Consider the following 26,615-nt stretch of genomic DNA (forward strand, 5'->3'; position numbering starts at 1 on the left):
TAGTCCTTGGTGCTCTCTGAGCTTAACTGTTTTCTTGCAGATGCTTCATGACTCAACTAGGTAACATCATCAGTGCTACTAATCAGTACTGATGATGTTATTTAGTTGGGTCATGAAATGTCTTCAAGAAAACCACCAAGCTCAGAGAGCACCAAGGATCTCACAGTCCTCCTCCTCCTCCTCCCCATCAACACCTCTCCCTTCTAGCACTGATGAAGTTCCCTAGTTGGGTCACGAAACATCTGAAAGAAAACAATCAGGTTCAGAGAGCATCAAAGACCCCACAATTCTCCTCCTCCTCCTCTTCCTCCCCCTCTTCTCCATTCCACAAATTCCCCTCCTTCCTTCCAGCACTGATGAAGTTCCCTAGTTGGGTCATCATGAAACCTCTGCAAGGAAACAACCCAGCTCAGAGAGCACCAAGGACACACACACACACCCCGCATCAAGAATGTTTTCAGGACCTTGGACAGATCTTGGGCTTCATTCTTCAATACTACTGGATTGACCTTTCTAAGCTCCGCCCCATTTCTGAAATCAATAGAAGCCATGGAGATAAAACAGCCTTTCACTATAACACAATACTTTTCACTGGGTTGTTGTTGTAGTTGTTTTCGTTTATTAATGACGAGACCCAGTCTGGCATGGTGCTGAGAGGCATCAGGCCAGCAACCAAGAAACTGGGAGTTCTAGTCCCACCTTAGGCACCAAGCTAGCTGAGTGATCTTGGGCCAGTCACTCTCAGCCCTAGAAAAGAGACAAGGGCAGACCACTTCTTTTTTAAAAAAAAACTGCCAAGAAAGCCACAGGGACTCCTTCCAGACAATCTCTGAGAATCGTGCAAAATTGAACAGAAGAAAAGGGGGAAAAAAGTACGGTGACCCGATCAGCCTGTACTTGGTGCAAAAGGGGAATTCTGGGAGTTGAAATCCACACACCTTCCAATTTCTAAGATTGGGAACAGTTGTTTTAGAGAGGGTGTTATTTAAGGCAGTTTATGGCCCCCTGCATTTCGTCTGCTCCACTGATTCTTTGGCTTCAAATGTTGACCGAAAACAACTTTATTCATTCCAGGACACTCGCTGCTCAATATCCATTGCCAAATTCTATTTCAAAAACCCAGTTTGTGGGGTTATTTTTTTTCTTCTTTTCCAATGTGGGTTTTTGGGGAAGTTAATCCTCAGGCATTGTTGCATGATTGCCCCATTTTCTTTTTCTCTCTCTCTCTCTCTCTCTCTCTCTCTCTCTCTCTCTCTTCTCTCTCTCTCTCTCTCTCTCTCTCTCTCTCTCTCTCATCTTCCTTTCTCAAAACACCAGCAGAAGCCGAGCTGTCTTGGTAGCCAAAAATGCCAAGAGATCTGCTTTCACCTTTTCCAACTAATTTTATTCAAAAGCACCACCAGCTTCGCTCAGCTTCAACTTTTGTCTTTCGATGCAAGGTGTTAGTCGGTAAAGGTGCTCCTAGAATCCTGCTGCCTTTCTTAAAATATGTGTCTTCATTAAACTTTCAATGTTTAAAGTCTCTTACAAAAGAACATATAAAGAACGATTGCGAGAATTGGGCATGTCTAAAGTTTAAAGGAAAGAAGGACCAGGGGTGACGGGATAGCAATCTTCGTTCCAATATCTCAGGGGCTGCCCCAGAGAAGAGGGAGTCAAGCTATTCTCCAAGAGAAGAAATAATGGGTGGAAACTAATCAAGGAGAGAAGCAACTTGGAACTAAGGAGAAATTTCCTGACAGAACAATTCATCATTGGAACCACTTGCCTCCAGAAGTTGTAAATGCTCCAACACTGGAAGTTTTTAAGAAGGGATTGGACAACCGTTTGTCTGAAATGTTCTATGGTTTCCTGCCTGAGCAGAGGGTTAGACTAGAAGACCACCGAGGTCCCTTCCAACATTTCTGTTCTTAAGGTGACCAACTTTTTTACAATGAGAAGGAGGGCACAAATAAATTGAAAAAACCAAACCAAAGCCACTTGTGCGCAACGCACTCTCTCAAAACAATTCTCCTGTGTGGAGCACTTGCGTCTCCTAATTGCGTCTCACTACATTGTATCGAGCCTTGACAAATCGTCACGTCACATACAAATACGTCACATCACACACAATGGATCCGCTCAGCATTGATCAAATATGGAGATTTACAGATTAGTCTTCAAATATCAAAGGAGGACATGTAGGAGGACACTTTTTGAGGGAGGATAGAACCTAAAAAAGGAGGACTGTCCTCCCTAAAGGAGGACAGTTGGTCACCTTACTGTTCTATTCTAGTCTAGTCTATTTTCTATTCTATTCTATTCTATTCTATTCTATTCTGTTCTGTTCTGTTCTGTTCTGTTCTGTTCTATTCTCTATCCTATCCTATCCTAGTCTAGTCTATATTCTATTCTATTCTATTCTATTCTATTCTATTCTATTCTATTCTATTCCATTCCATTCCATTCCATTCCATTCCATTCCATTCCATTCCATTCCATTCCATTCCATTCTATTCTATTCTATTCTATTCCATTCCATTCTATTCTCTATCCTATTCTATTTTCTATTCTATTCTATTCTGTTCTGTTCTATTCTATTCTATTCTATTCTATTCTATTCTATTCTATATCCTATTCTATTTTATTCTAGTCTAGTCTATTTTCTATTCTATTCTATTCTATTCTATTCTATTCTATTCTATTCTATTCTATTCTATTCTATTCTATTCTATTCTATTCTAGTCTAGCCTAGTCTAGTCTAATCTAGTCTAGTCTATATTCTATTCTATTTTCTATTCTATTCTATTTTCTATTCTATTCTATTCTATTCTATTCTTTCTATTCTATTCTATTCTATTCCATATCCTATTCTATTTTATTCTAGTCTAGTCTATTATCTATTCTATCCTATCCTATCCTATCCTATCCTAGTTTAGTCTATTTTCTATTCTATTCTATTTTAGTCTAGTCTAGTCTAGTCTATATTTTATTCTATTTTCTATTCTATTCTATTCTATTTTCTATTCCATCCCACTCCACTCCACTCCACTCAATTCCATTCCATTCCATTCCATTCCATTCCATTCCATTCCATTCCATTCCATTCCATTCTATTCTATTCTATTCTATTCTATTCTCTATCCTATTCTTTATCCTCCCATCCCTCTCCCTTCCCAGCCCTTCTCTTTCTAATTTCTTCCCTCCAAGCTTCCCCCTTCAGCCCGCTGCGTCTTTCCTCTGCGTTTCCAACGGCATCTTCCTGTTGTCATCTGCTGCAGAACTCCAGCAGGGTGAGAATCCCCAGGCCAGGAGCCGTTTCATTTTTTCAGCTTTTTATATATATTTTTATCATCATTATTTTTTGCAGCCCGGTCCTTCCCTCTTCCCTTCCTTCTGCCCCAGAAGTCCTCCACTTCGGGCAGAACCACGGCAAAGCCCACACCCACCCACCCACACACACACACCCCTGTTTTTGGCATGTTTTGTTTTGCAGCCACTGCCGAGCACCCACTAAAGAAAACTTCTCTGGTCTCTTGTTACTGTCCCTCCCCTCCCTTGGAGAGAGGGGTCCCCATTGGCCAAACCGGAGCCAGGGACCACCTCTACCTCCCCCCTCTGCTCCTTGCCAATCGAGTCCCGCCTGTCCCTCTTTCCTAAACTCAGCCTCCCTTTCGGTCTGAGTGTGCTTTAAAAAACAGGCTTTGGGGGAGCCTGGAGCAGCCAAGAGCTCAGCCTGCCTCCACCATGGAGCAAGCAAACTTCTTGCTGAGTTTTCTCCTCCTCCTTGGGGAACAGCTGAGACCCTCACCGGCTTGCCAGCTGCCCACCGACTGGAGGCCACTCAGCGAAGGCTGCCGGGCAGAGCTGGCAGCCACCATTGTCTACGCCAAAGTCTTAGCTCTGCACCAAGACATGTACTACAGCATGTACAACTCTTTGCCCTGGCACTACGACGGCGCCATGGAGGGAGGGCTCTTTTACTCCGCCGAGATTGAGATGCTGTGCGACCAAGCTTGGGGGAGCATGTTGGAGGTGCCAGCGGGGTCTCGCTTCAACCTCACTGGGTTGGGCTACTTCTCCTGCCATTCCCACACTGTCATGCAGGATTATTCTTACTTCTTCTTCCTCAGGTGAGTAGCCACCTTTGCTCCTCTTTAGAAAGACAACCCAACAACAACAAGGACAGGGCACCTTCTGCCATATCAGGTGGACATGCTCAGAAGCTGAAAATGACTGGAGTAGAATTCATAAGTGGATAGAGGAAAGAACGAAAGAAAAATTGAATTCAGACCGGAACTGTTTCTATTAGGAATATTGAGGGGAGATCACACTAAGACGGATGTATATATTATTTTACATATAATAACAGCAGCCAGGATTGTGTATGCACAGTGCTGGAAAGAGGGAAATATACCATCTGAGGGGACAGAGGTAAGAAAGATTCTGGGCTGCGCGGAGATGGACAGGCTGACTCAAGAGTTAAAAGATAGAAATGAAACGGGACTCCATCCCTGGAGGCTTTTAAGAAGAGACTGGACAGCCATTTGTCTGACATGGTACAGGATCTCCTGCTTGAGCAGGGGGCTGGACTAGAAGACCTCCAAGGTCCCTTCCAAATTTGTTGTTCTATTATGCTGTTATCCTTCCTTCCTTCCTCCATCCATCTTTTTTCCTTCCTTCCTTCCTTCCTTCCTTCCTTCCTTCCTTCCTTCCTTCCTTCCTTCCTTCCTTCCTTCCTTCCTTCCTTCCTTCCTTCCTTCTTTCCTCCATCCATCTTTTTCCTTCCTTCCTTCCATCCTCCATCCATCCCTCCATCCTCCTTTCTTTTATCTTCCTTCTTTCCTTTCTCCATCCATCTTTTTCTTTCCTTCCTTCCTTCATCCTCCATCCATCTTTTCCTTCCTTCCTTCCTTCCTTCCCTTCCTTCCTTCCTTCCTTCCTTCCTTCCTTCCTTCCTTCCTTCCTTCCTTCCTTCCCTTCCTCCATTCATCTTCCTTCCTTCCTTCCTTCCTTCCTTCCTTCCTTCCTTCCTCCATCCATCTTTTTCCTTCCTTCCTTCCATCCTCCATCCATCCCTCCTTCCAGCCACCTCTTTTTATCTTCCTTCTTTCCTTTCTCCATCCATCTTTTTTCTTTCCTTCCTTCCTTCATCCCTCCATCCATCTTTTTCCTTCCTTCCTTCCTTCCTTCCTTCCTTCCTTCCTTCCTTCCTTCCTTCCTTCCTTCCTTCCTTCCTTCCTTCCTTCCTTCCTTCCCCTCCCTCCCTCCCTCCCTCCCTCCCTTCTTCCTTTTCCATCACTGGAGGTTTTTAAGAAGAGATTGGACAGACACTTGTCTGAAATGGTGTAGGGTCTCCTGCTTGACCAGGGGGCTGGACTAGAAGACCTCTAAGGTCCCTTCCAACTCCATTATTCTGAATATCAATAAAGGAAAATATTTGTATCTTGGGGTTGACATGAGGGGTCCTTGGTGCTCTCTGAGCTTGGTGGTTTTCTTGCAGACATTTCATGTCCCAAACTAAGTAACCTCACCAGTTCCTTGTTTTTGAGGGTTCCCCAAAGCAAACAGGCCTTTGGATGTCCCAAAGGAGCTTTTTTTCCCCCAGGAGGCAACTAGACTTTCTTCTTCTTTTTCTTTGAAGACATTTCGCTTCTAATCCCAAGAAGCTTCTTCAGCTCTGACTGGATAGCCTTTATTTATCCTTCCCTTAGGATAAATAAATCCATCAGATTTATCCTTCCATCCATCCAAACGGACCTTTAGATGTTATAAAGTTAAAAGGACGCACCAGGCAGACAGCAAAATGTTCCTGACGTCGACAGAAAGATATTTATGTACCTGAAAGGAAAATATAAAAATAGGTAAATGCACATACCTGCCGGCAATCTGAGGTGAGAAGGATCGTAATTCAACCAGCTCAGCTCTCTGCCCTATTCTGGGCGGGAGGATTTTAACTTCAGAATAGAATAACAGAGTTGGAAGGGACCTTGAGGTCTTCTAGTCCAGCCCTCTGCACCAGCAGTACCATTCTGGACAGGAGAATACCCAATCTCTTCTTCAAACAAAACCTCCAGTGACCTTGGAGTTATCCTTAAGTTGAACTCGTACAAGCTGCAATCCTGTAGATTTCCTCTTTTTTTTTCTTCCCAACCATAGTATAGAAATATTTTGCCACTAGGATCTGTCCAAATATTATTATTATTTTTCCAGTCCAACCTTCAAACACCTTTTAAACCTCAATCCTGCCTCTCCTTTCACAGAATGGATGAGAATTACAACCTTCTTCCCCACGGGGTCAATTTCCAGGATGCGATATTTCCGGACACGCAGGAAAACCGGCAGATCTTCTCAAACCTTTTCCAATTTTCCAACTGCAGTCAAGGGCTCCATGCTCTCATGTTCTCCAGCGACTGGGAGACCCAAGAGGACCACAGGGTAAGCCTCTCCCTGGGTGTCATGCCCTTGTTGGAGTCTGATTACGAGAGAGAGGTGGAACAGCTGACAGGGAGTGGGAGTGTGGCTCCGGTGGCTGTGGACGAAATGAGGGAAGGGCACAGTCCGGTTGGGCCTTCGGGACCCAGGGCCACCTCCTCTTCATCCTAGGGCACACAGGGAGGAACAGAGAGGGGAGCAATGTGGCTTACAGGGGGAGAAAAGGGCCCTGATCCCTTTCATTAGATGCAGCTGGGAGAACAGGAGATAAGGGCATTTGCACACAGCTCCTTGCTGGAAGCAAAGCGTGCATCATCTTGGTTGAGACTGATCTGGGTTTTGGTGTCCTTCCAACTGTGGGTGCTGCGTTATCCTTTGAAAGTCTGCAATTTATTATCCTGGCCTGTCGTGCTTATTACTTCTGTGTGGTTTGGGTTGGTTTTTTTTAATTTCTAATTTATCTGTACTTTGGGTTCGGATGCATTTCTTCCCTTCGTAGACTGTTTTTTGGAAGAGTTTGATCTCCAGCTGAGGATAACTGGACATTGGGGGCCAAGTTGGAGGCATTAAAGGGAATTTGTCTACTTCTGTGCCTTTGTTATTTTTGTGCCACGCTCTGGGTCATCACACTGGGTTTATTGTTCTTCCCAGGAACCAGTTATCAAACAGAAGATTGTTTGATGCAAGTTTCTTTTCAGTGGTATGAGATTCTCCATCCTCCAGGTCATGGTTGTCCTAAAAATGCTTCCCCCCCCCAAAGGCAACTGGACTTTGTTTTTCCTTGAAGAAGTTTCACTTCTCATCCTAGAAGCTTCTTCAGTTCGGGGTGAATAGTGGAGGATGGTAGAACTGAAGAGGATTCTTGGACGAGAAGCAAAACATCTTCAATCAAAAACAGAGTCCAGTTGCCTTTTCCAAAAGCACCTTTGGGGTTTTTTAGCTGTATATTTGAGGGGAAAAAAATCATAGTAAGTCTTCAGTGTATCTGACTGAAGAAAAGATCTTGCACTGGGATCTTTGTATGTTTTATGGTTTCCTTCCTGCTACGTGGCAGCGCTGTTCAGAGTTTTGCAGCATAAATTCAATACCAGAAAAGTAAGCACAGATGACTGAGGTTTCATTTAACTTCTTTATAAACATATAAAGTAAATTTTACACTACCAGTTGTAGATTTTCTCCAACATGGAAGCAGACATGTTACAGGTTCAGAGCAGAACAGCAACTCAACTTCAGCAGATGAGCAAGCCAATTAGTTTCTCTTTCAATAGACTCAGAAAACAGAGCTGCAGAGCTGAAGAGCTTAACATAGAGCCACGCCTAGGCTACTTCTAGTTTCAGTTTCCAAACAGTCCTCATTGGCTGACCTTGTTACCATGCTCTGTTCCAGCTCATGAATATACTCTGACAGGCACCGATATGACTTTGAGGATGTCGATTGCTAACCATTTTTAATCCACATGTTTCCACAGAGAGATTATTTGCAGGGACTCCTGTAATCTTTGTTCTCTTTTTGTATTTACTACCTCAAGTAAAAACAGCTAGTCCTCAACTTACAATAGTTTGAACAGTTCAAACTTACAACAATGCTGAAATAAGTGACTTATGACCATTTTTCACACCTATGACAATTGCCACGTCCTCACGATCATATGATCAAAATTCAGAGGCTTGCCAATTGACTCATACTTATGATGGTGGCATTTTCCTGGGGTCCACCTTTGCGACCATCCGATGAGCAAAGTTGATGGGGAAAGCCAGATTTACATAGCAACCGTGTAACTAACTTAATAATGGCATGATTCCGCTAACAACCGTGGCAAGAAAAGGTTGTAAAACGAGACAAAGCTCACTTAACAAGAGTCTCACCCAGCGAGGAAAATTTTGGGCTCAGTTGGGAGGGGTCATAAGTCAAGGACTAACCATAGGGGTTTTCTAGTACTTTTAGTACCTTTTTCTTTTTTTGCATTTTTTAGTAGAAGAAAAAAGAGGGTGGGGATACTTATTTGCAAAACTGCATTTATTCCAAATGAATCCCCACCTCTCGTTTACATGGTAGCTTTCGTGCAAAAGGCCACTTTGCATTGTATTGAAAAATGTCTGACTTAAGAGACTAAAAAAAATGGATGCTTAAATATATATATATCTTAAAAAATAAACATTATTCTGGTCTGAGATGAGAATAAAAGATTGATTGATTAAAAAAACAAACCCTTGTATGGGAGGTCTCAAGGAGAAATCCTGCTGACACAGTTTTAGTCATGGAATTACCTTGTTTCATTCCCTGGATTTTGCAGAAAAACCAAGATGTTGTCTTCCGTCTACACCCTTCCTGTGTTGACTTGTTGCATGTTCTTTATTACTAGTAAACGCTGGAATAAATGCATGAATAGAATTTCATAGAATTATGGGGTTGGGAGATCATCCAGACCAACTTTCTACTCAGTGTAGGGTCAATTAGATCCTCTTTGGCTGCAGCCTAAATTTGAAGCTGTCCAGAGGTTGAAGGACATATAACTCAAGGGTCTTCAAACTTGGCAAGTTTAAGACTTGTGGACTTCAACTCCCAGAATTCCTGAGCTAATATGACTGGAGGAGGAATTCTGGGAGTTGAAGTCCACAAATCTTAAAGCTCTCAAGTTTGAAGACCCTGATATAACTTCATGGATCGACTTGTTCCACTGTCTGAGGCCTTGTAGAGCAGGAGTCTCCAAACTTAGCCACTTTAAGACTTGTGGACTTCAACTTCCAGAATTCCCCAGCCAAGCTGGCTGGGGAATTCTGGGAATTGAAGTCCACAAGTCTTAAAGTGGCCAGGTTTGAACACCTCTGCTGTAGAGTCTTCTTCTAACGCTTTGATTCTAGTTATGCCCTTTTGGGACAACAGAGAATAAATTTAATTCCCTTCTGTGCAAAAAAGATTTCAATGAAGGCAATTATGTCTCCACCACTTGTTGTAAATGTTCCAACAATGGAAGTTTTCAAGAAGAGATTGGATAACCATTTGTCTGAAGTGGTGTAGGGTATCCTGACTAAGCAGGGGGTTGGACTAGAAGACCTCCAAGGGTCTTCCCAGGGCTGGGATTCAAAATTTTTAACAACCGGTTCTGTGGGCAATGCTTAGGGGGTGGACATGGCTTGGTGGTCATGTTATTGGCTGGGTGAGGCCAACTCAATATTACTCACATCGAGGCACGCATCTCCTCACCTGGCCTCTCATGCCTGTGGAGATGCTGCAACAGTCGTAAGTTTGAAAAATGGTCATAAGTCACTTTTTTCAGTGCCATTGTAACTTTGAATGGTCACTCCACACAAGCAAAGTACCAGCAAAGGAGGGGAAAAACTCCAGAGAAGTTCCTGAGAGAGGAAGTCCAGTCCTGCCAAGAACATAATAAAGGTTAACAGAGAGGCAGTTTCTGTAAGCAACACCAGAATGTTTCCTTCCTGCCTTCCTTACAGGATTAGGCCAGTGATTTCTTCTAACAACCGGTTCTCCGAACGGCTTAGAATGTTAACAACTGGTTCCACCAATTCTAGTAGAATCCCACCCCTGCTTCCAACTCTGTTATTCTGTTCTATCCTAATTTATAACTATTTATAACTTGTCTTTTTGATAAGCTAAGCATATCATTGCCAGCTCCTCTAGCTATTTTTAAGCATTTAAACCAAAAAATAAACAGTACTATCCAACAGATTAATTCATTATTAAATCATACCATTAGAGCAAACATCAATTATAACACCGAATCCCCCTTTCTTGAGATGCTAAATTAACACACACATCACCCCACTGCATCACCTATTCATTTCATCATGTCATAGCAATGTATCGAACTCTGCATAAAAATAAAAGTCCCTTCTTCTAACACTCCCCCCTCCCAAAAGAAAACAGTGTGGAATCCTTGCTATAAATACCTTGTGTTCTTTTTTAAAGTAGGAGAGGAAAAAATCCTTCTCAAAAATGGGTAAATTGCTCCTGTCTCGCACTTAGAACTTTGATAGCCAAACGTCCTTTAGCTATTTCTGAGACGGCTCGATATCTTTCATCTAAATTCACTCCAAATTTCTCACTTTTTGAACTGGGATAGTCTGTCTGTCTGTCTGTCTATCTATCTATCTATCATCTATCTATCTATCTATCTATCTATCTATCTATCTATCTATCTATCTATCTATCTATCTATCATCTATCTATCTATCTATCTATCTATCTATCTATTTATTTTTATTGCATTTTTTCCCCAAGAATACAATTCTCTTTTACATTCTTTACAATACTGTGGCATTGACGTTACACATACGCTTACACGCGTATATACTTTTAATCCTTATTTCTATTATCTAACCATCTATATACCATTTATCCCATACGGCATAATATTCTGATTCTTCTCTGTCTTTCATCTCTAAAGCAAGCTTGTTCATCTCTGCACAGTCCAACACTATCTTTATTATCATTTCCTTGGAAGGGGTTCGATCCAATTTCCAACTTGGTGCCAAGGCAATTCTAGCCACTGTCACTATATGCAGTATAATATATTCAGCCTTTTTACTAAATTCTCCTCTAATTATTCCTAATAAAAAGAATTCAGGTTTTAACTCTATTCGAAGACTTGTTGTTTCCTGTAACCAGCTGAACTGGGATAGTCTTAATGGGACACACAAGAAGTCTTCCCTTGACTTCTTTGTGTTGGGAACTGTTTGGGCAGAAATATGTACCCTGTCTTTGTAGAAGAATCACAGTGTCGTCGATCTAAAGTTTACTATTCTTGGCTGCTCTGGCATAGTTGAAACTTCTCCCAAGGGAGAATCCCATGGCAAGGATTTCATTCCATGATCCCTGACCCCTTTCTTGGGCTCGCTTCAAGTCAAGGCCATTAACTATTCCAGAAGCTTTTGAAGAGCAGTTGTCCAAAATCAAAGTGCTGCCAATGGAAACTGAGAAGTAAAATGCATTACAGACTAAGAAACAGCTGTCCTGGTCCTCCCTCCGGCCTTTTGCACCTGTGTGTAAAGCAACGAGGCTCTAAGGAGCTATATTTCAATAGAATTTTCTGCCACTTATTTGCAAATCTTCAAGCTCCTTTTTCCTTAAACATGCAAACATTCGTCACATCTTTTCCCCCATCACAGAGATGCTACACAGGCCCTTTGTGAGCAAGGCTTCCTGCTGGTTGTTTGTTAAGGAATTCTAGTTCATTCATTCATGGTGGATTTGGAGGTTCTGATGCGTGATTTATCCTTGTATTTTAATTTGGAGAGTCTCTTGATTGGGTTTTTTTTTTAATTTGCTTGCCACTCAAGTGACTTGCTGAGATTCAGAATCTGAAAAGAGTTGGAAGGGATCCTGGAGGTCTTCTAGTCCAACCCCCTGTTCAGGCAGGAGACCCTATACCAAGGGTCTTCAAACTTGGCAAGTTTAAGACTGGTGGACTTCAACACCCAGAATTCATGAGCTAACATGACTGGAGGAGGAGGAATTCTGGGAGTTGGAAGTCCACCAGTCTCAAAGCTGTCAAGTTTGAAGACCCATGAGCTAATCTATCATCCATCCATCCATCCATCTAGCTATTGATCTATCTAATCTATATATCTAATCATCCATCCATCTATCTATCTCATCACTCCCTCCCTCCCTCTCTCTCTCTCTCCACCAAGGGTCTTCAAACTTGGCAAGTTTAAGACTTATGGACTTCAACTCCCAGAATTCCTGAGCTAACATGACTGAAGGAGGAACTCTGGGAGTTGAAGCCCACAAGTATTAAAGCTGTCAGGTTGGAAGACCCCTCCCCTATACCATTTCAGACAAATGGCTGTCCAATCTCTTCTTAAACACCTCCAGTGGTGGAGAAGGAAGGAATGGAGGGAGGGAGGGAGGGAGGGAGGAAGGAAGGATAACAGAATAATAGAGCTGGAAGGGACCTTGGAGGTCTTCTTGTCCAACCCGCTGCTCAGACAGGAGGCCCTATACCATTTGAGACAAGTGGCTGTCCATTCTCTTCTTGAAATTCTCCAGTGATGGAGAACCAACAACGTCTGAAGGCTAGCTGTTCTACTGAATGATTGTCCTCACTGTTAGGAAGTTTCTCCTTAATTCCAGGTTGCTTCTCTCCTTGATGACTTTCCATCTATTCTTTCTTCTCCTGCCTTCAGGTGCTTTGGAGAATAGCTTGACCCCTCTTCTTCTTTGGGGCAGCCCTTCAAACATTACAATACTGCTATCATGTCTCCCCCAGGCCTTCTTTTCTCTAGACTAGGCATACCATATGAAGAACATAACTGTTCTTCATACATGTTTCATACATGTGGATAGCCACGCTTATTAAATACATTAAAATAATTTATACTATGTTTTTAAAGTTGCTTTAGCCTGGGAATAAATGGGGACTATAACATGACTAGATAGTAAATCTGTAGAGATTCTCAGTGATCCAGGTCATGGTTGTCCCAAAGATGCTTTTTCAGGAGGTAACTGGACTTTCTTGTTTTTGTTTTTTGGAAGACGTTTTGCTTCTCATCCAAGAATAACGAGCTGTCTGCAAGGAATATAAACCATTCCCCACCGCCCTGTGAGAGCTGAAGAAGCTCCTTGGATGAGAAGCAAAATGTCTTCCAAGAACAAACAAGGAAGTCCATTGCCTCTTGAAAAAAGAAGAATCTTTGGGACAACTAGGTAGAACATTCTGGGAGTTGAATTCCCCACATCTTCAAGTTTAAGAAAATGCTGCATTCAGGCATCACCAGTTCAGATAGTCAGCAGGAAGGACCTTGCTAAATAGGAGCCAGCAGTGGGCAGCAGCAGCCAAAAAAGCCAATGCAGTCCTAAATTGCATTAACAGAGGGATACAATCGAGATCAAGGGAGGTACTAAAACCACTCTGTAAAGCTCTGTAAGACCACACCTAGAGAACTGCATCCAGTTTTGGTCACCACACGATAAAAAAGATTGTTGAGACTCCAGAAAAAGTACAGAGAAGAGCAACCAGGATGATTGGGGGACTGGAGGCTAAAACATACGATGAAAGGTTGCAGGAACTGGGCCTGGCTAGTCTAGGGAAGAGAAGGACCAGGGGAGACAGGAGAGCATCTTCCAATATTTGAGGGGCTGCACCAGAGAGGAAGAAGGGGTCAAGCTATTTTCTAAAGCACCGGAAGGCCGGACAAGGAATAATGGATGGAAACTGACCAAGGAGAGATTCAACCTGGAAATAATGAGAAACTTTCTGACCGTGAGAACAATCAACCAATGGAACAGAAGTTTCCCTCAGAAGTGGTGGGAGCTTCATCACTTGAGACTTTCAATAAGAAATTGGACTCCCGTCTGTCAGAAATGGTGTAGGGTTTCCTGCTTGGGCAATGGGTTGGACTACATAACTTACAAGGTCCCTTCCAACTCTGATTATTTGTTAAGATCTGTCAAGGCCTAAAATGGTTATTTAGAAAGCTCAGGGTTTATGTCGGTGGGATGACAGCCAATCAGCTTCATTAACAGGGCATTTCGTTCAATTTCAAATTCCCGTGTTGTGTTTTCCATACAGTCAGCCAGGAACTTCATTAAACTGCCATGAGAGGAATCAAACTGGCAATATACATATTTGATAAAAAATAATGCAGTTGAGTCAGCCAATGGTCTGTTTTTCTTCCATGAATTAATTCTGTTCCTTTGCCTGTTTTCTTCTCTGTTGGCAAACTTTGGTCTGTTCTTAAGTCATTTGATTCTTCTTTCCTTTATAAGACAACAGTGTTGTTTTAGTTGTCTAAAGATTTAGGGAGGATTAGTTGAGAAAAACAGTTCCTGGAATTTCTGGCCAAAGTGGATTTTGTTTTGGGAGAAGTCTCTGTACAAAGCAAAATAGCAGGCTGTACACTTCTGAAGAACAAGAAATTGAGTGCGCCTAATAATTTGCAAGGGTGCTCCTGTTTGTTTAGTTTTTCTTGTTTAAAAAAAAAAACCTTCTATCTTGGAATAAAAGGAGACTTGGAGTTTTAAAAAACCATGTGGCTTTTGTTAAGAGTTACGCAGTACAGAATCTGATATTGTTTACTTATAATTATTAATAACCTGTTTCCCCGAAAATATGACCTACACTGAAAGTAAGTCTGGATTTTGGGAGAAGCCATGGACTTGGGAACTTGTAAAGCCAGGGAGGAAAATGGAGAGCCTTGTACTCAGATGGTTAATCAGGTAAAAAGGGTGTTTGGGCTCCAGGTTTTCGTACAGGTAGATATTACTCTGTTTCCCCGAAAATATGACCTAACCTGAAAGTAAGTCCTAGCTGGATTTTTTTACATGTGCACCACAGGTGGTATTCAGAAGGTTCTGACCAGCTGTGGAGAACCGGTAGCGGAAATTTTGAGTAGTTCGGAGAACCGGCAAATACCACCTCTGACTGGAGATTTTACAGTATCTTTCCCCTGCCATGCCCACCAAGCCATGCCCACAGAACTGGTAGTAAAAATTTTTTGAATCCTACCATTGATGTGCACCCAATATAAGCCCTACACCCAAAATAAGCCCTAATTCAGATTCCATCCACTCCAGAGTAGATGGGTAAGAATTAAGCTTGGCTGGGGATGGGGTGTGTATGTGGAGCTACCCTACTACTTACTTTTGGACAGTTGTAGCCAGGCCTCACACACCCTGACACCTGCCTTACTGGCCCATTTCTTCTATATGGTATTCAGCTTTGTTCGGGTATTTTCCCACATCATTATAGTTGTGCTTTTCAAGTTGTAGCAACCTTTCGGCAGAATCTCATCTGCCATTATCAGACTTCTGTATTGTGTTCATCTGTGTTGGTGTGTGTTTTTTTCCGGTAGCTAAATGCACAACCGCTACCTAAATGCATAATCCCATCACCACCCTGCACAGATCAACTCCATAGCCAAGACCCTCATCTCCAGAACTAAATGCCTAGCTGACAAAGACCACCTGAGAAGAGAACTACACACCCTCACTAACCAATTAATTTCCAACGGATTCCAAAGAAACACTATCACCAATCTAATCCAAAAAGAGATACCCCAAAAAAACCAAGACACAGAACAAGACAACAGTATTGCACTCCTCCCCTACATCAAAGGCACCACAGACAATATCAGCAAAATTCTCCACAAATACAATATCAGGACAGCCTTCAGCACTGACCAAAAAATAGCCAACATCCTAAGAAACTCCAAAGACAAGATCCAGCTAGAAAACCAAGGAGTTTATGAAATATATATATGGTATATATATGGTATTCAGCTTTGTTCGGCTATTTTCCCACGTCGTTATAGTTGTGCTTTTAAAGTTGTAGCAACGTTTCGGCAGAATCTCATCTGCCATCATCAGGCTTCTGTATTGTGTTCGTCTGTGAGTCAGACCTTTACAGTTGTTTCTGTTTTAAATTTGGTGCTAGCCTACTCTGTGCCAGAATGGTTTTTTCTTCATCCTGATTGTTTAGGAGTCTTGGTCTGTGTTTGTTGGTCTTGGAGTTTGCTGTGTTCTGCTTGATTGGTGTTTCTAATATCTTCTGTCTGTTTTGTGGCTTTTTTTGCCTTGATTGGCTGGCAACATTGTGTTTCCTATATTGGAGGCCTTTAGTGCAGCTTGGCTCCGAGTAAATGGACGGCTATCATTTGTTAGGAAGCTAGGTTTCATCTGGGTGCCTGGTTGGGGTGTGTTTGAGCTGGAGGTATCGGGGGGGTCTGTTTGTGCCCAGGTGTTTGCCTGGCCTGTGGTGTGGAGATTTTTTTGTTTGTGAGTGCAGGCTTCCAAATAATTCACAGTCTGGTGGAATCACCTCTTCTATTCATGCTTTCAGGTCTTTTTTCAATCTATATATTTATATGCACCTGGAATAACAATTGAAATGTAAGCACTGTCAAAATGGATTGTAATATACACAGCATTTTCTTCTTTTTAAATATCTGTATTGTATTTTGTATTTTAATGTTTTAAATTTTCAATAAAGGTTATTTCGAAAAGTTAAAAAAAATATTCTAAGCCCTGAACCAATTTCATGAAGAACTCAACAGCTGTTCCTTTTACTGTCTTCTAAGGAAACTCAGCAAAGGTTACCATAGATAAAGTTGGAAAAACAATACATTCCTTACCCAGAAATGTTTGGAAGTCTTCAGCTGTCGCCAAAGTAAACTAGTTTGGATAATCCAGCTTCTCTCATCAAGACCAAAATCCTGGTGCGATGTTATTCATGGAATAAAAGCAAAAAAAAAAAAAAAAATGAGATGAGCTACCCAAAAACCTCTGTGAGCAAAACCTTGCTACTTTGCTGTTCCTAACACCAGCACCCCCGTGTTATCTAAAATGCTTGTGTTCCATGGGAGATTAAAAATATCTTCCTGGGATGTTTAATTGCAAACTCCAGATGTTATTTGTAAGCAACTGTTTGCATGCCAACTATCATTTAATTGGATGGACGTGACACGGAAGAGTCTGCAGTTGAGACTTGTGTGTTTACTCAGAAGTAGAGGGGGTCAACCTATTTTCCAAAGCACCAGAAAGCAAGACAAGAAACAAGAGATAGAAACTAATCAAGGAGAGAAGCAACTTGGAATAAGGAGAAACTTCCTAATAGCAAGGACAATTAACCAGTGGAGCAGATATTGTGGGTGCTTCATGACTGGAACTCTTTTAGAAAAGACTGGACAGCCCTCTCTCTGAAATGGTATAGGGGTTGGACTAGAAGACCTCCAAGGTCCCTTCCAACTCTGTTCTGAACAAAATAGAAGTTAAACCCATTAACTACCATAAAGATTATCCCTGCAGTCACATGATAAGCCCCCTGGAATATGTTTGTCTGATGGAAAGGAATTCCCACAGAGTTCCACGGAGAGAAAGAGAGAAAAGGGAGGAGAGAGAAGTGAGAGAAAGAGGAGAGAGAAAGAGGAGAGAGAAAAAGAGGCAAAGAGAGAGGAGAAAGAGTGTGATATGGAGAGAGAGATAGAGACAGAGGAGAGAAAGAGAGAGAAGGGAGGGAGGGAAAAGAGAAAGAAAGAGGAGAGAGAGAGAAACACAAAGGAAGAGAGAGAGTCTCTCTCTCTCTCTCATCTCTTTTTTTCTCTCTCTTTCTCTCGCTTTCTCGCTCAGGAGCTGCAGCAGAGGGACAAAAGAGCCACATGTGGCTCCAGAGCTGTGGGTTGCCGACACCCAGATTAGGAAATCCCAAATTGCACAGAGCTCCTTTTCTGCAAGTGGTTTCCTTCGCCAGACCACTTGTAGACCCCACAATGGATTTCCCTTCTGAAGAGCGCTTGGTGGGCACTTCTGTTAAACCTCTCTCCTTAAAGCTTCCAGTTTCCAGACCTGACAATTGCAAAAAAAAAACCCACCCATGCACAAATGTTTGAAAGCAACCCCCATTTGAGTGATAGCGTGTTCCCATGGCAACTTGGCATGTTGTAAGACATGTATGTTCAAAAGCACATAGCAAGCCAGCCCTGGGAGATGGTGGCGGGGGTGCTTTTAACCAAGGCAGTTTAGGTCAAGGTTATAGTTGAGAGAGAGTGTGAAAGATGCTTTGTGAAAAAAAGTTCTACCAACTCTAAGCTGATTTTATGTTTTTCTTCGTTTTGGCAATTTAACTAAAATCTGGATTATTATTTTTTTAAAGCAAGGAATAAGCAAAACTCGCCCAGTGAACTGAGTGCTTTCGGTAACAATGGATTTTTATCCTAGACAAAGGAATTCCTCCCCTTTTTTGAGCTCCTTTTTTAAAGTTAAAAGATCAGGGTAATCACAGCAACCAACACCAGTAACCAAAAACCTGCTCAAGTATTCTCCAAGCATGTTTAACAAACCATCTGCAAAACAGTTATAAGATTGAAGCAATTATAATTAAAAATGCAAATGGTTACATTTAATCAAGAGTGTCACGCCCCTGGTGGAGACTGACTCTGCGGGAGAGGAGGAACAGCCGACAGGGAGTGGAAGTGTGGCTCCGGAGGTTGTGGCAGAAGGGGCAGTCAGAGGAGGACCCAGGCCCATCCCCTCTCCATCCTAGAGCACGCAAGGAAGAGAGGATAAGGGAGAGATGTGGTCTACTCAGGATGAGAGGGCCTTGATCCTCTTCATGGGCTGCAGCTGTGAGAGCTGGATAAGAGGACGGACATGCGTATGGGCCAGTGCTGGAAACAAAGCATGGAAATATCTCTAGTCTGTTGTTCCTCTCTGAGTTTGGCGTCCTTCACAGTGTGTGTTCCGATAGTTGATAGGTATATAAATGTGGTCAGTTCCTGGAGAAGGAAAAACACCCATTAGTTGCAGATTTTCTGCAGACATTGTTAGAAAGATACAATCCAGTTCTGGCTTGGTAGTGGTCTTCCAATATTTGACGGGCTGTCCCCAAAAAAGAGTTGGAGTTGAGCTATTCTCCAAAGCACCAGAAGGCAGGACAAGAAGCAATGGATGTAAAGTAATCAAGGGGAGAAGCAACCTGGAATTAAGGAGGAATTTCCTGAGAGTTAGAACAATTAACCAGTGGAACAGCCTGCCACTAGAAGATGTGGGTGCTCCATCACTGAAGGCTTTTAAGAAGAGATTGGGCAACCATTTGTCTGAAATGGTGTAGGATTTCCACCTTGAGTAAGGGGTTGGCCTAGAAGTCCTCCAAGGCCCCTTCCAACTCTGTTATTCTATTATTCTGGGGAGTTTTTTTTCCAGTCCTTTGCATGATTCTTCTAATTTAATGGGATGTGTTTTTAGCTGGAAGTAAACCCTGCTCTCTTCCAAAAAAAACCTGGAATTTATATAGAATAAGAAGACCGAATCAGGGGCCATAATTTCTTTCCTTGATCAACCAGAAGATTGCAAGTGACATCACTGGAAAGTTGGTGAGCTCTTAGGAAAGTCCTCTTTGCCCCCCAGGTATTTCTGTTTTAAAGAGTGAACATGTAAGCAAGGCTATATAAAATATTCCAGTATTTTATACATTATGGTAGAGGGTTGATTATTTCTTCTGTCCATACTATGCTGGCATCCTGGATGTTGCAATCAGTTCTGATCAGAAATAATAGGCGTGCAAAACTAATCAATCAATAATCAATGTATAAAGCATCCAAACAGATACGCAATGATCTGATTGCCTTTAAAATGTTTTTCATGCAGTCTAGAATGTTTTCCAGAACAAGTTTTTCAGCTTTATTGTAAAATGGCTTTCATCCTGAAATTAAGTCTCTTCAAGGTTACCAGGAAATAACCCCAGTGAAAGAAATACCCTTTTTTTTTCAATGAATGAGTCCATTTTCTAGGGATTTAAAAAAAAATAAATCCACAGATCTGCTGATCTCAGTATTTTTTTGTACGTTTCCTCCCCCCCACAAAAAAAGGTTTACTGTAATTTTGTTTTTCTGCTGAATCAGTGCGTCTTGGAACAAAAGTAACTACTTTGGTTTCAAACCTGCAATTTGTTCTCGTTTTTTTTTAAATCCTCAAAACATGATATATTTTGGGTAGCAGCCAAAAATGTTGGGGAACTCTCCAGGAAATGAGCCAAGCCATAGTAAACCGATGCCCAAGAGAAATGGGAATAAAATTGCTCTTGATTGGATCCCAGAGTAGGAACTTGTGGGAAAAACTGTGGAGCGTTTCTTCTTCATACTAGCTCGATACCCATGATTTGCCTACAAAACTATGTGGTTGGGCTTAGTTTGCGGGGAGGAAAATAAGGGGAAAAAAATGCTGCCTTTGCTTACCAGCATCCATTGGTATTCATCTGGCTAGCGTCCTGTCAGTGTCTGAGAGAGTTGAGGGCTGTTTGGAAACCGAAACAGTATTTGCTGTGTGAGCAAGAAGGAGACAGCACGGAGCCTGGGCGTGGCTTAGCTCAACTGTTCTGTCCTAAAGCTGCTTGGTGCTGTGAAACTAAAACTGAACCTCCTCTCCTCTGCTTGTGTTTTGCATTTGGAAGAGATTTCTTTCCAGGTGGGGAGGGGGAGTAGAACTCCTTAGCATCAGAGCGTGTTAATAATAATAATAATAATAATAATAATAATAATAATAACAACAACAACAACAACAACAACAACATAGGAAATACTCTAAATGCTCTGATGGTCATTTTGAAAAATCCTTTCTTAGTGAGCACCTAGAAGCCAAGAGGAACAGATGTGCCAAATTTCAAGTTTGTAGGCTTTACGGTTCTGGAGATTTTGTGATGATGCGTGAGGGGCATTTTACTTTTGGATAGATAGATAAAATAAAGACAGCAAAGAACTCCGAAATTTTCATGCGTATCCGGACGTACAGATAGTTCTCGACTTATGACTACAATTGAGCCCCAAATTTCTGTACTAAGTGAAACTTTTGTTCAATGACTTTATCCTTTTTTACTTTTTACTCTTCTATTCTTTCCTTATTCTATTCTTTCCTTTATTCTATTCTATTCTATTCTATTCTATTCTATTCTATTCTATTCTATTCTATTCTATTCTACTCATTCCTTATTCTATCTTCTATTCTATTCTAAAAAGAAGAAGAAGCATCTTTGGGACAACTGTGACCTGAATGACTGAGAACCTTAAGGAGCTCCATCTAGTAGGACGGAGAAGGCGGCTCTTCTCTGAGATGGCTCCCTCCTTGTCATTTGAAGCACCCTCTTTTCTCAGTTACATCCCCACAATTCACCAGATTGGAGAGGTAGTAGATGTTATGGGTCCCCTCTCTTAAGCAGGTCCATCTAGCGGGGCCAAGAAGAAGGACCTTCTTTCTGGTGGCTCCCATCCTGTGGAACATCAACCCAATGGAGATAAGATTGGCACCCAAGAAGGTCCAGTTGCCTCTGGAAAAAGCACCTTTGGGACTCCTTAGGAGAGGGGGGCCTTTAACCTCCCCCCCCCCCGCTCCGGGTGGGTTGAATGGATCTAACATGGAAAATATGGTCCTTCAAATAACTTGGGCTCCAGGTGGATGGAAATCAGCCCAAGTCTACACAAATCAGGGGATATTTTTACGTAAGCAAAAGAAAAGTAATTTCCATATCCATTTTTTCAATATTTTAAGAAACTTTATTAAACAAATTCTACAATTAAAAAACAATTAAAAACATATTTCCGTTCATTGCAGCATATTTGTAGTAGTGTTCACTCACTTTGACATATTCTTTGAGTATATAGAATATTGCTAAATATTTTTTTTTAATTCAAAAAAAATTCTTTATTGAAATTCAAAATATGAAAAAGTTTACAAAACTTTCTATAATAGAAGATGTGTCAATAACTTTCAATATCATTTTCTTGGCAGTACAGTAAATACAATACATACAATTAATACTTGGCAGTTATTCATAGAAGTAGTAATACTAATTCACAGTGCTTTATTAATATTAATTAAAAAGTGATTCATGTATATAGGTCGATGATTCAAAAAAAAAAAGAATATCACATTAACACTATATATATATATATATATATATATATATATATATATATATATATATATATATATATATATATATATATTCTAAAAAAAAATCAGAGATAAATCTATATAATTATAGTCTATATACTGTGCTCTATTTTCCATAGCCATAAGAGGAGTTAAGTTATACATATTAAAGTATACAATGTAAGTATAGCTACATAAATATTATAAATTAAATATGAATACTTACATAAATCTCCATTTTCTGGCAGTTTCTCAATTTCAACAGCTTCTCGTAGGTCCTACCAATATGCCAATTTTCTTTCCTCTTTTGACCTACATTTTTCATGTTTTACTGTCTACCTATTGATACCAAATGTTCCAGACTGAGTAATATTTTGAGTCTTCTTTATCATTTAATTTCATCGTGCGTCTATCCATCTCTGCACATTCCAGAATTTTATGAATTACATAACAGATAATCAGAGTTGGAAGGGATCTTATAAGCCATCTAGTCCAACCCACTGCCCAAGCGGGAGACCCCACACCATTTCTGACAGATGGCAGTCCAATCTCTTCTTGAAAGTCTCAAGTGAGGAAGCTCCCACAACTTCTGACAGCAACTTCTGTTCCTTTGGTTGATTGCTTTCACTGTCAGAAAGTTTTTCCTTATTTCCAGGCTGAATATTCTCCTTGTTCAGTTTCCATCCATTATTCCTTGTCTGGCCTACGGGAGCTTTAGAAAATAGCTTGACCCCTTCCTCCCTGTGGCAGCCCCTCAAATATTGAAAGACTGCTATCCTGTCTCCCCTGGTCCTTCTCTTCACTAGACTAGTGAATATTCCCTAGAATATGAATATTACTAAATATTATTACAATTATTTTACATTTGATTTATGTCACATATCAATTTAGAGTAGTGATTTTTTTAAAAAAAAAATTGGATTAATTCTGGATGAAATTCCATTCCTCTTCTCGCAGATACTTCTGGAATCTCAATTAACTTGAATCTTGCAATGTTTTTTGTTTTTGTTTGTAAATGCATGCACCCACCCATAACCCCCCAAATGCTTGCTTTTGGAAACCGCTTCTGGACTGAGGGTAGGTGGTCGCCCTGCAGAGAACTGAGGATTTAGCAAAACCCCGCAGCAGTTCAGAAAGACTGATATATAAATCATCACCTATGAATGGCAGCTTGGGTGAGTCATTTCTTCACCCCTCCCCTTCGAAATAAATCAGCGTTCCTTCCCTTCTGAACGCTTTCCGCTTGTTAAAAAAATAATAATTACAAAACAGGGAACAGACAGAAAGAAGACATAATAACTTACATTATCTCAGCAAGGGAGGCTGGTAGGTTACAACCTCCACAGCTCACGTTAGAAAACTCCCTGGGTTAAGAGGAGGAGGAGGAGGAGGAGGAGGAGGAGGAGGAGGAGGAGGAGGAGGAGGAGGAGGAGGAGGAGGAGGAGGGAAATAAACAAGAAATAAACCTTGACTGTCGTACCATGTGTAGTTTTTCACACCTACGCAATGGTTGAATAAAATTTTGTGTATGTGAGCTAAGTTAAGTTATTTACTGTGCTCTTCTGTGGGTTAGAATACAGAATAACAGAGCTGGGAGGGATCTTGGAGATCATCTAGTCCAACCTCCTGCTCAGGCAGGAAACCCTGCAGCATTTCAGACAAATGGCTGTCCAGTCTCTTCTTAAAAACCTCCAGGGATGGAGAAGGAAGGAAGGAAGGAAGGAAGGAAGGAAGGAAGGAAGGAAGGAAAAAAGAGATGGATGGAGGAAGGAAGGTAAAAAGATGGATGGAGGAAGGAAGGAAAAAGAGATGGATGGAGGGATGGATGGAGGAAGGAAGGAAGGAAGGAAGGAAGGAAGGAAGGAAGGAAAAAGATGGATGGAGGGGTGGATGGGTGGAGGGATGGATGGATGGAGGAAGGAAGGAAGGAAGGAAGGAAAAAGAGATGGATGGAGGAAGGAAGGAAAAAAGATGAAAGAAGGAATGAAGCAAGGAAGAAAAGAAGGAAGGAAAAATATGGATGGAGGAAGGGAGGGAGGGAGGAAAAAGAGATGGATGGAGGGATGGAAGAAGGAAGGAAGGAGAACAGAATAACGGAATAACAGAGTTGGAAGGGACCTTGGAGGTCTTCTAGTCCAACCCCGTGCTCAATTAGGAAACTCTATACCATTTAAGACATATGGTTGTTCTTAAAAGCTTCTTTAAAACTTCCAGTGTTGGCGCATCCACAACTTCTGGAGGAAAACTAGAAGATCCCCCCAAGGTCCATTCCAACCCTGTTATTCTATGTTTTCTACGTCTGTGATTTTCTTACCAGCACAGACGTCCATGTTCCTCCTTGAGTTCGGAGGGACTGACTTCCTTGAAACACCACCCAACTTCTGGTGACAGAGAACGCCTTGAGTTTCGGTGACTTGACGCCCCTCCATCTTTTTGTCATTTCAGCTCATGTGCTCCTCCCTCCAGAAGGCATTGTTCGATGAGGAGGACCACGTGAAGAAACTCCAGCAGAAAGTGGCCACCTTGGAGAAACGCAACAAGCATCTACAAGACCGAGTGAAGAAGGTCAAAAGGTTGCTGAGGCAAACCAGGAAGAGCAGCCGGCACATGGAGCTGGTCAACCAGAAGCTCAACGAGAAACTGTCCTCTACTGGGGCTCAGTTCCCCTACGCGAACTCCTTAAAGCAAGCCAATTCCCGGGCCACATACCTGAAAGTGTAAGAGCAAATCTGGCGCTTCAAAGCTACAGTCTTTGTTCTGACCAAGGCTTCCGAGACCGTATTTTAAAAACAAGTCTTGTTTTGTTGCAACGCTGGGAATTATTTTCATTCCAGGCCGGTAATGAATCTCAAACAGTCCCTCAAGATAAGCACTCACCTTTCTTTCCTGGGAAGTGCTGCCAAGAACAGAAGTGTCCAATGAACTAGAACAAAAAAAATCCACTGAAGTACAAAGAGCTTCAGGGATTAAACTGAACCGAATGGACAACTTTGCTTCCTGCAAAGATTTTGTCATCTTGGCTTGACTTTTATACCTTATGGGAGGGACAATCATCTCCCAGCTTTACTTCCGAGTCACCCCTTTTGTCTTAGCTACTCTTGCCTTCTAGCAGCTCTGTGCAAGCGTGCACTGGGAAGAAGGCTCCCCTTGTTCCTCCGCCTCGCTGATATCAGATTCTGAAGGCTCCAGAGTCAGCACCCCACTCCCAGATGGTCCTGGCTGCATCTCTGCATCGGATGCAGGACCCTCATCTGAGTCCTCTCCAGACTCCTGGACTGGTCCCCGTTCTTCCCCACTGTCCAATTCCGCTGCACCGGCTGCCAGCGAACCATAGCAGTCTTAGTGATCGGATGGTGTGTCCTTCTCTACCCAATCTCACCTTGAGAAAGAACCAGAGGGCATTCAAAGTCTTTGGCTTTTGACCGTGAAGAATTTGCACCTCAAGTGGATATCATATCTCACTGGCTTCGAACCAGCTTCATTGGACACACAATTCCTTGTGTATCCAATCACACTTGGCCAATAAAGTATGAAGTATTTTATTCATGAATAGGATTCAAGTTTTGCCTTGGAAGGAAGCACAGTGTTGCCTTCGGAACAGTTGGCTTGAGACTAACTAGGGATGAGTTTATGGACCATAGTTAAGGAGGGAGGTTGGGTTTTGGATGGGTCCAGTGATACGGGATTAACAGGTAGTCCTTGATTTACAACAGATCGTTTAGTGACCATTCAAAATTACAATGGCACCGAATAAAGCCGTGTGATCTTCTTTTGGTGACCTTCTGTCCAGTAAAGTCAATGTGGAAGATGAAGTCACTTAACAACTGAATAATTAACTTAAGAAATATCTACTGAGATTCTCTATCATCCAAGTCATAGTTGTCCCAAAAGTGCTTTTTTTTCAAGAGGCAACTGGACTTTCTTGGGGTTTTCTTTGAAGAGGTTTTGCTTCTCCTCCAAGAAGCTTCTTCAGTTCAAAAGGAAGAACCCTGAACTGAGAATTGAAGAAGCTTCTTGGAGGAGAAGCAAAACCTCTTCAAAGAAAAAAATGAAGAAAGTCCAGCTGCCTCTTGCAAAAAGCACCTTCAGGACTAACTTCATAACTTGTGGTTCCTTTAACCACTCCAGCAAGAAACGTCATAAAATGGGACAAACCTCATTTAACAACTGTCTCACTTAACCCCAGAAATGTTGACTTCAGTTCTGGCCGTAAGTTGAGGACTACCTGTCGTCCAGTAGCTGAAAGCACTAAAGGGAGGTTGAACCTTCTCCAAATGGTGGGAGGAGAAATGACCAAGGACTCCAGGCAAGCTCACTGAAGAAGCAGACAAGTCTAAGTGTAAATAATAAAAAGTTTATACGCTCCTGATCCTGAGAAAGTCTTGGTATGAATGCGAAGGAGCTATGAGATTGGGACGAGTGAAATTCCCTTCTGTCCAAAGATGTTCACGGATAGATTTAAATATAGGCTTCAAAGGAAGCTTCTAGCTTTGAGTAACACTACTACACCGTATCTGGAAGGAACTCCCACAGGGCAGAGGGTGTTTTTTTCCTGCTGATTACCATGACTCTCATTTTTTTTAAAGCTACTGTTCCCTTTACATCTAATTTATTGCATTTTAAATCACACTAATCTTCATGCCACAAATATAAAGTTCACATTCTTTCCTTACATTCACTTCCAACAATCTCACTCTTGTCTCCTTCCCTTCATAAAATTTTGGAAACAATTTTAACTGTTCTCTCTCCCTCCTTCCTGCTCCCCCTCTCTTTCATCTATCATCTATCTATCTCACCTATCTATGATCAATCATTATCT

The 26,615-nt window shown here is 41.8% G+C and overlaps 1 protein-coding gene across 1 annotated transcript; it reads left to right on the forward strand.

Annotated features, from left to right (window-relative positions):
- Positions 1-3,617: 3,617 nt before the first annotated feature.
- CCDC3 (coiled-coil domain containing 3) lies at positions 3,618-26,615 on the forward strand. Its single transcript, XM_026713125.2, has 3 exons — positions 3,618-4,112; positions 6,243-6,417; positions 24,242-26,615. The coding sequence occupies exons 1-3, from the start codon at positions 3,727-3,729 to the stop codon at positions 24,515-24,517; spliced, it is 837 nt and encodes a 278-aa protein (XP_026568910.2). The 5' UTR covers positions 3,618-3,726; the 3' UTR covers positions 24,518-26,615.

The sequence above is a fragment of the Pseudonaja textilis genome, chromosome 5, assembly GCF_049901715.1.
Source record: "Pseudonaja textilis isolate UNSWEBS1 chromosome 5, rPseTex1.2, whole genome shotgun sequence".
NCBI classification, from domain to species: domain Eukaryota; kingdom Metazoa; phylum Chordata; class Lepidosauria; order Squamata; family Elapidae; genus Pseudonaja; species Pseudonaja textilis.

Excerpts from the sequence above, each read along its gene's own strand:
- CCDC3 (XM_026713125.2), top strand. The coding sequence starts at position 3,727 with ATGGAGCAAGCAAACTTCTTGCTGAGTTTTCTCCTCCTCCTTGGGGAA. Across the intron at positions 4,113-6,242 it reads TCTTACTTCTTCTTCCTCAG|AATGGATGAGAATTACAACC; the intron begins GTGAGTAGCCAC and ends CTCCTTTCACAG. Across the intron at positions 6,418-24,241 it reads AGACCCAAGAGGACCACAGG|CTCATGTGCTCCTCCCTCCA; the intron begins GTAAGCCTCTCC and ends TTGTCATTTCAG.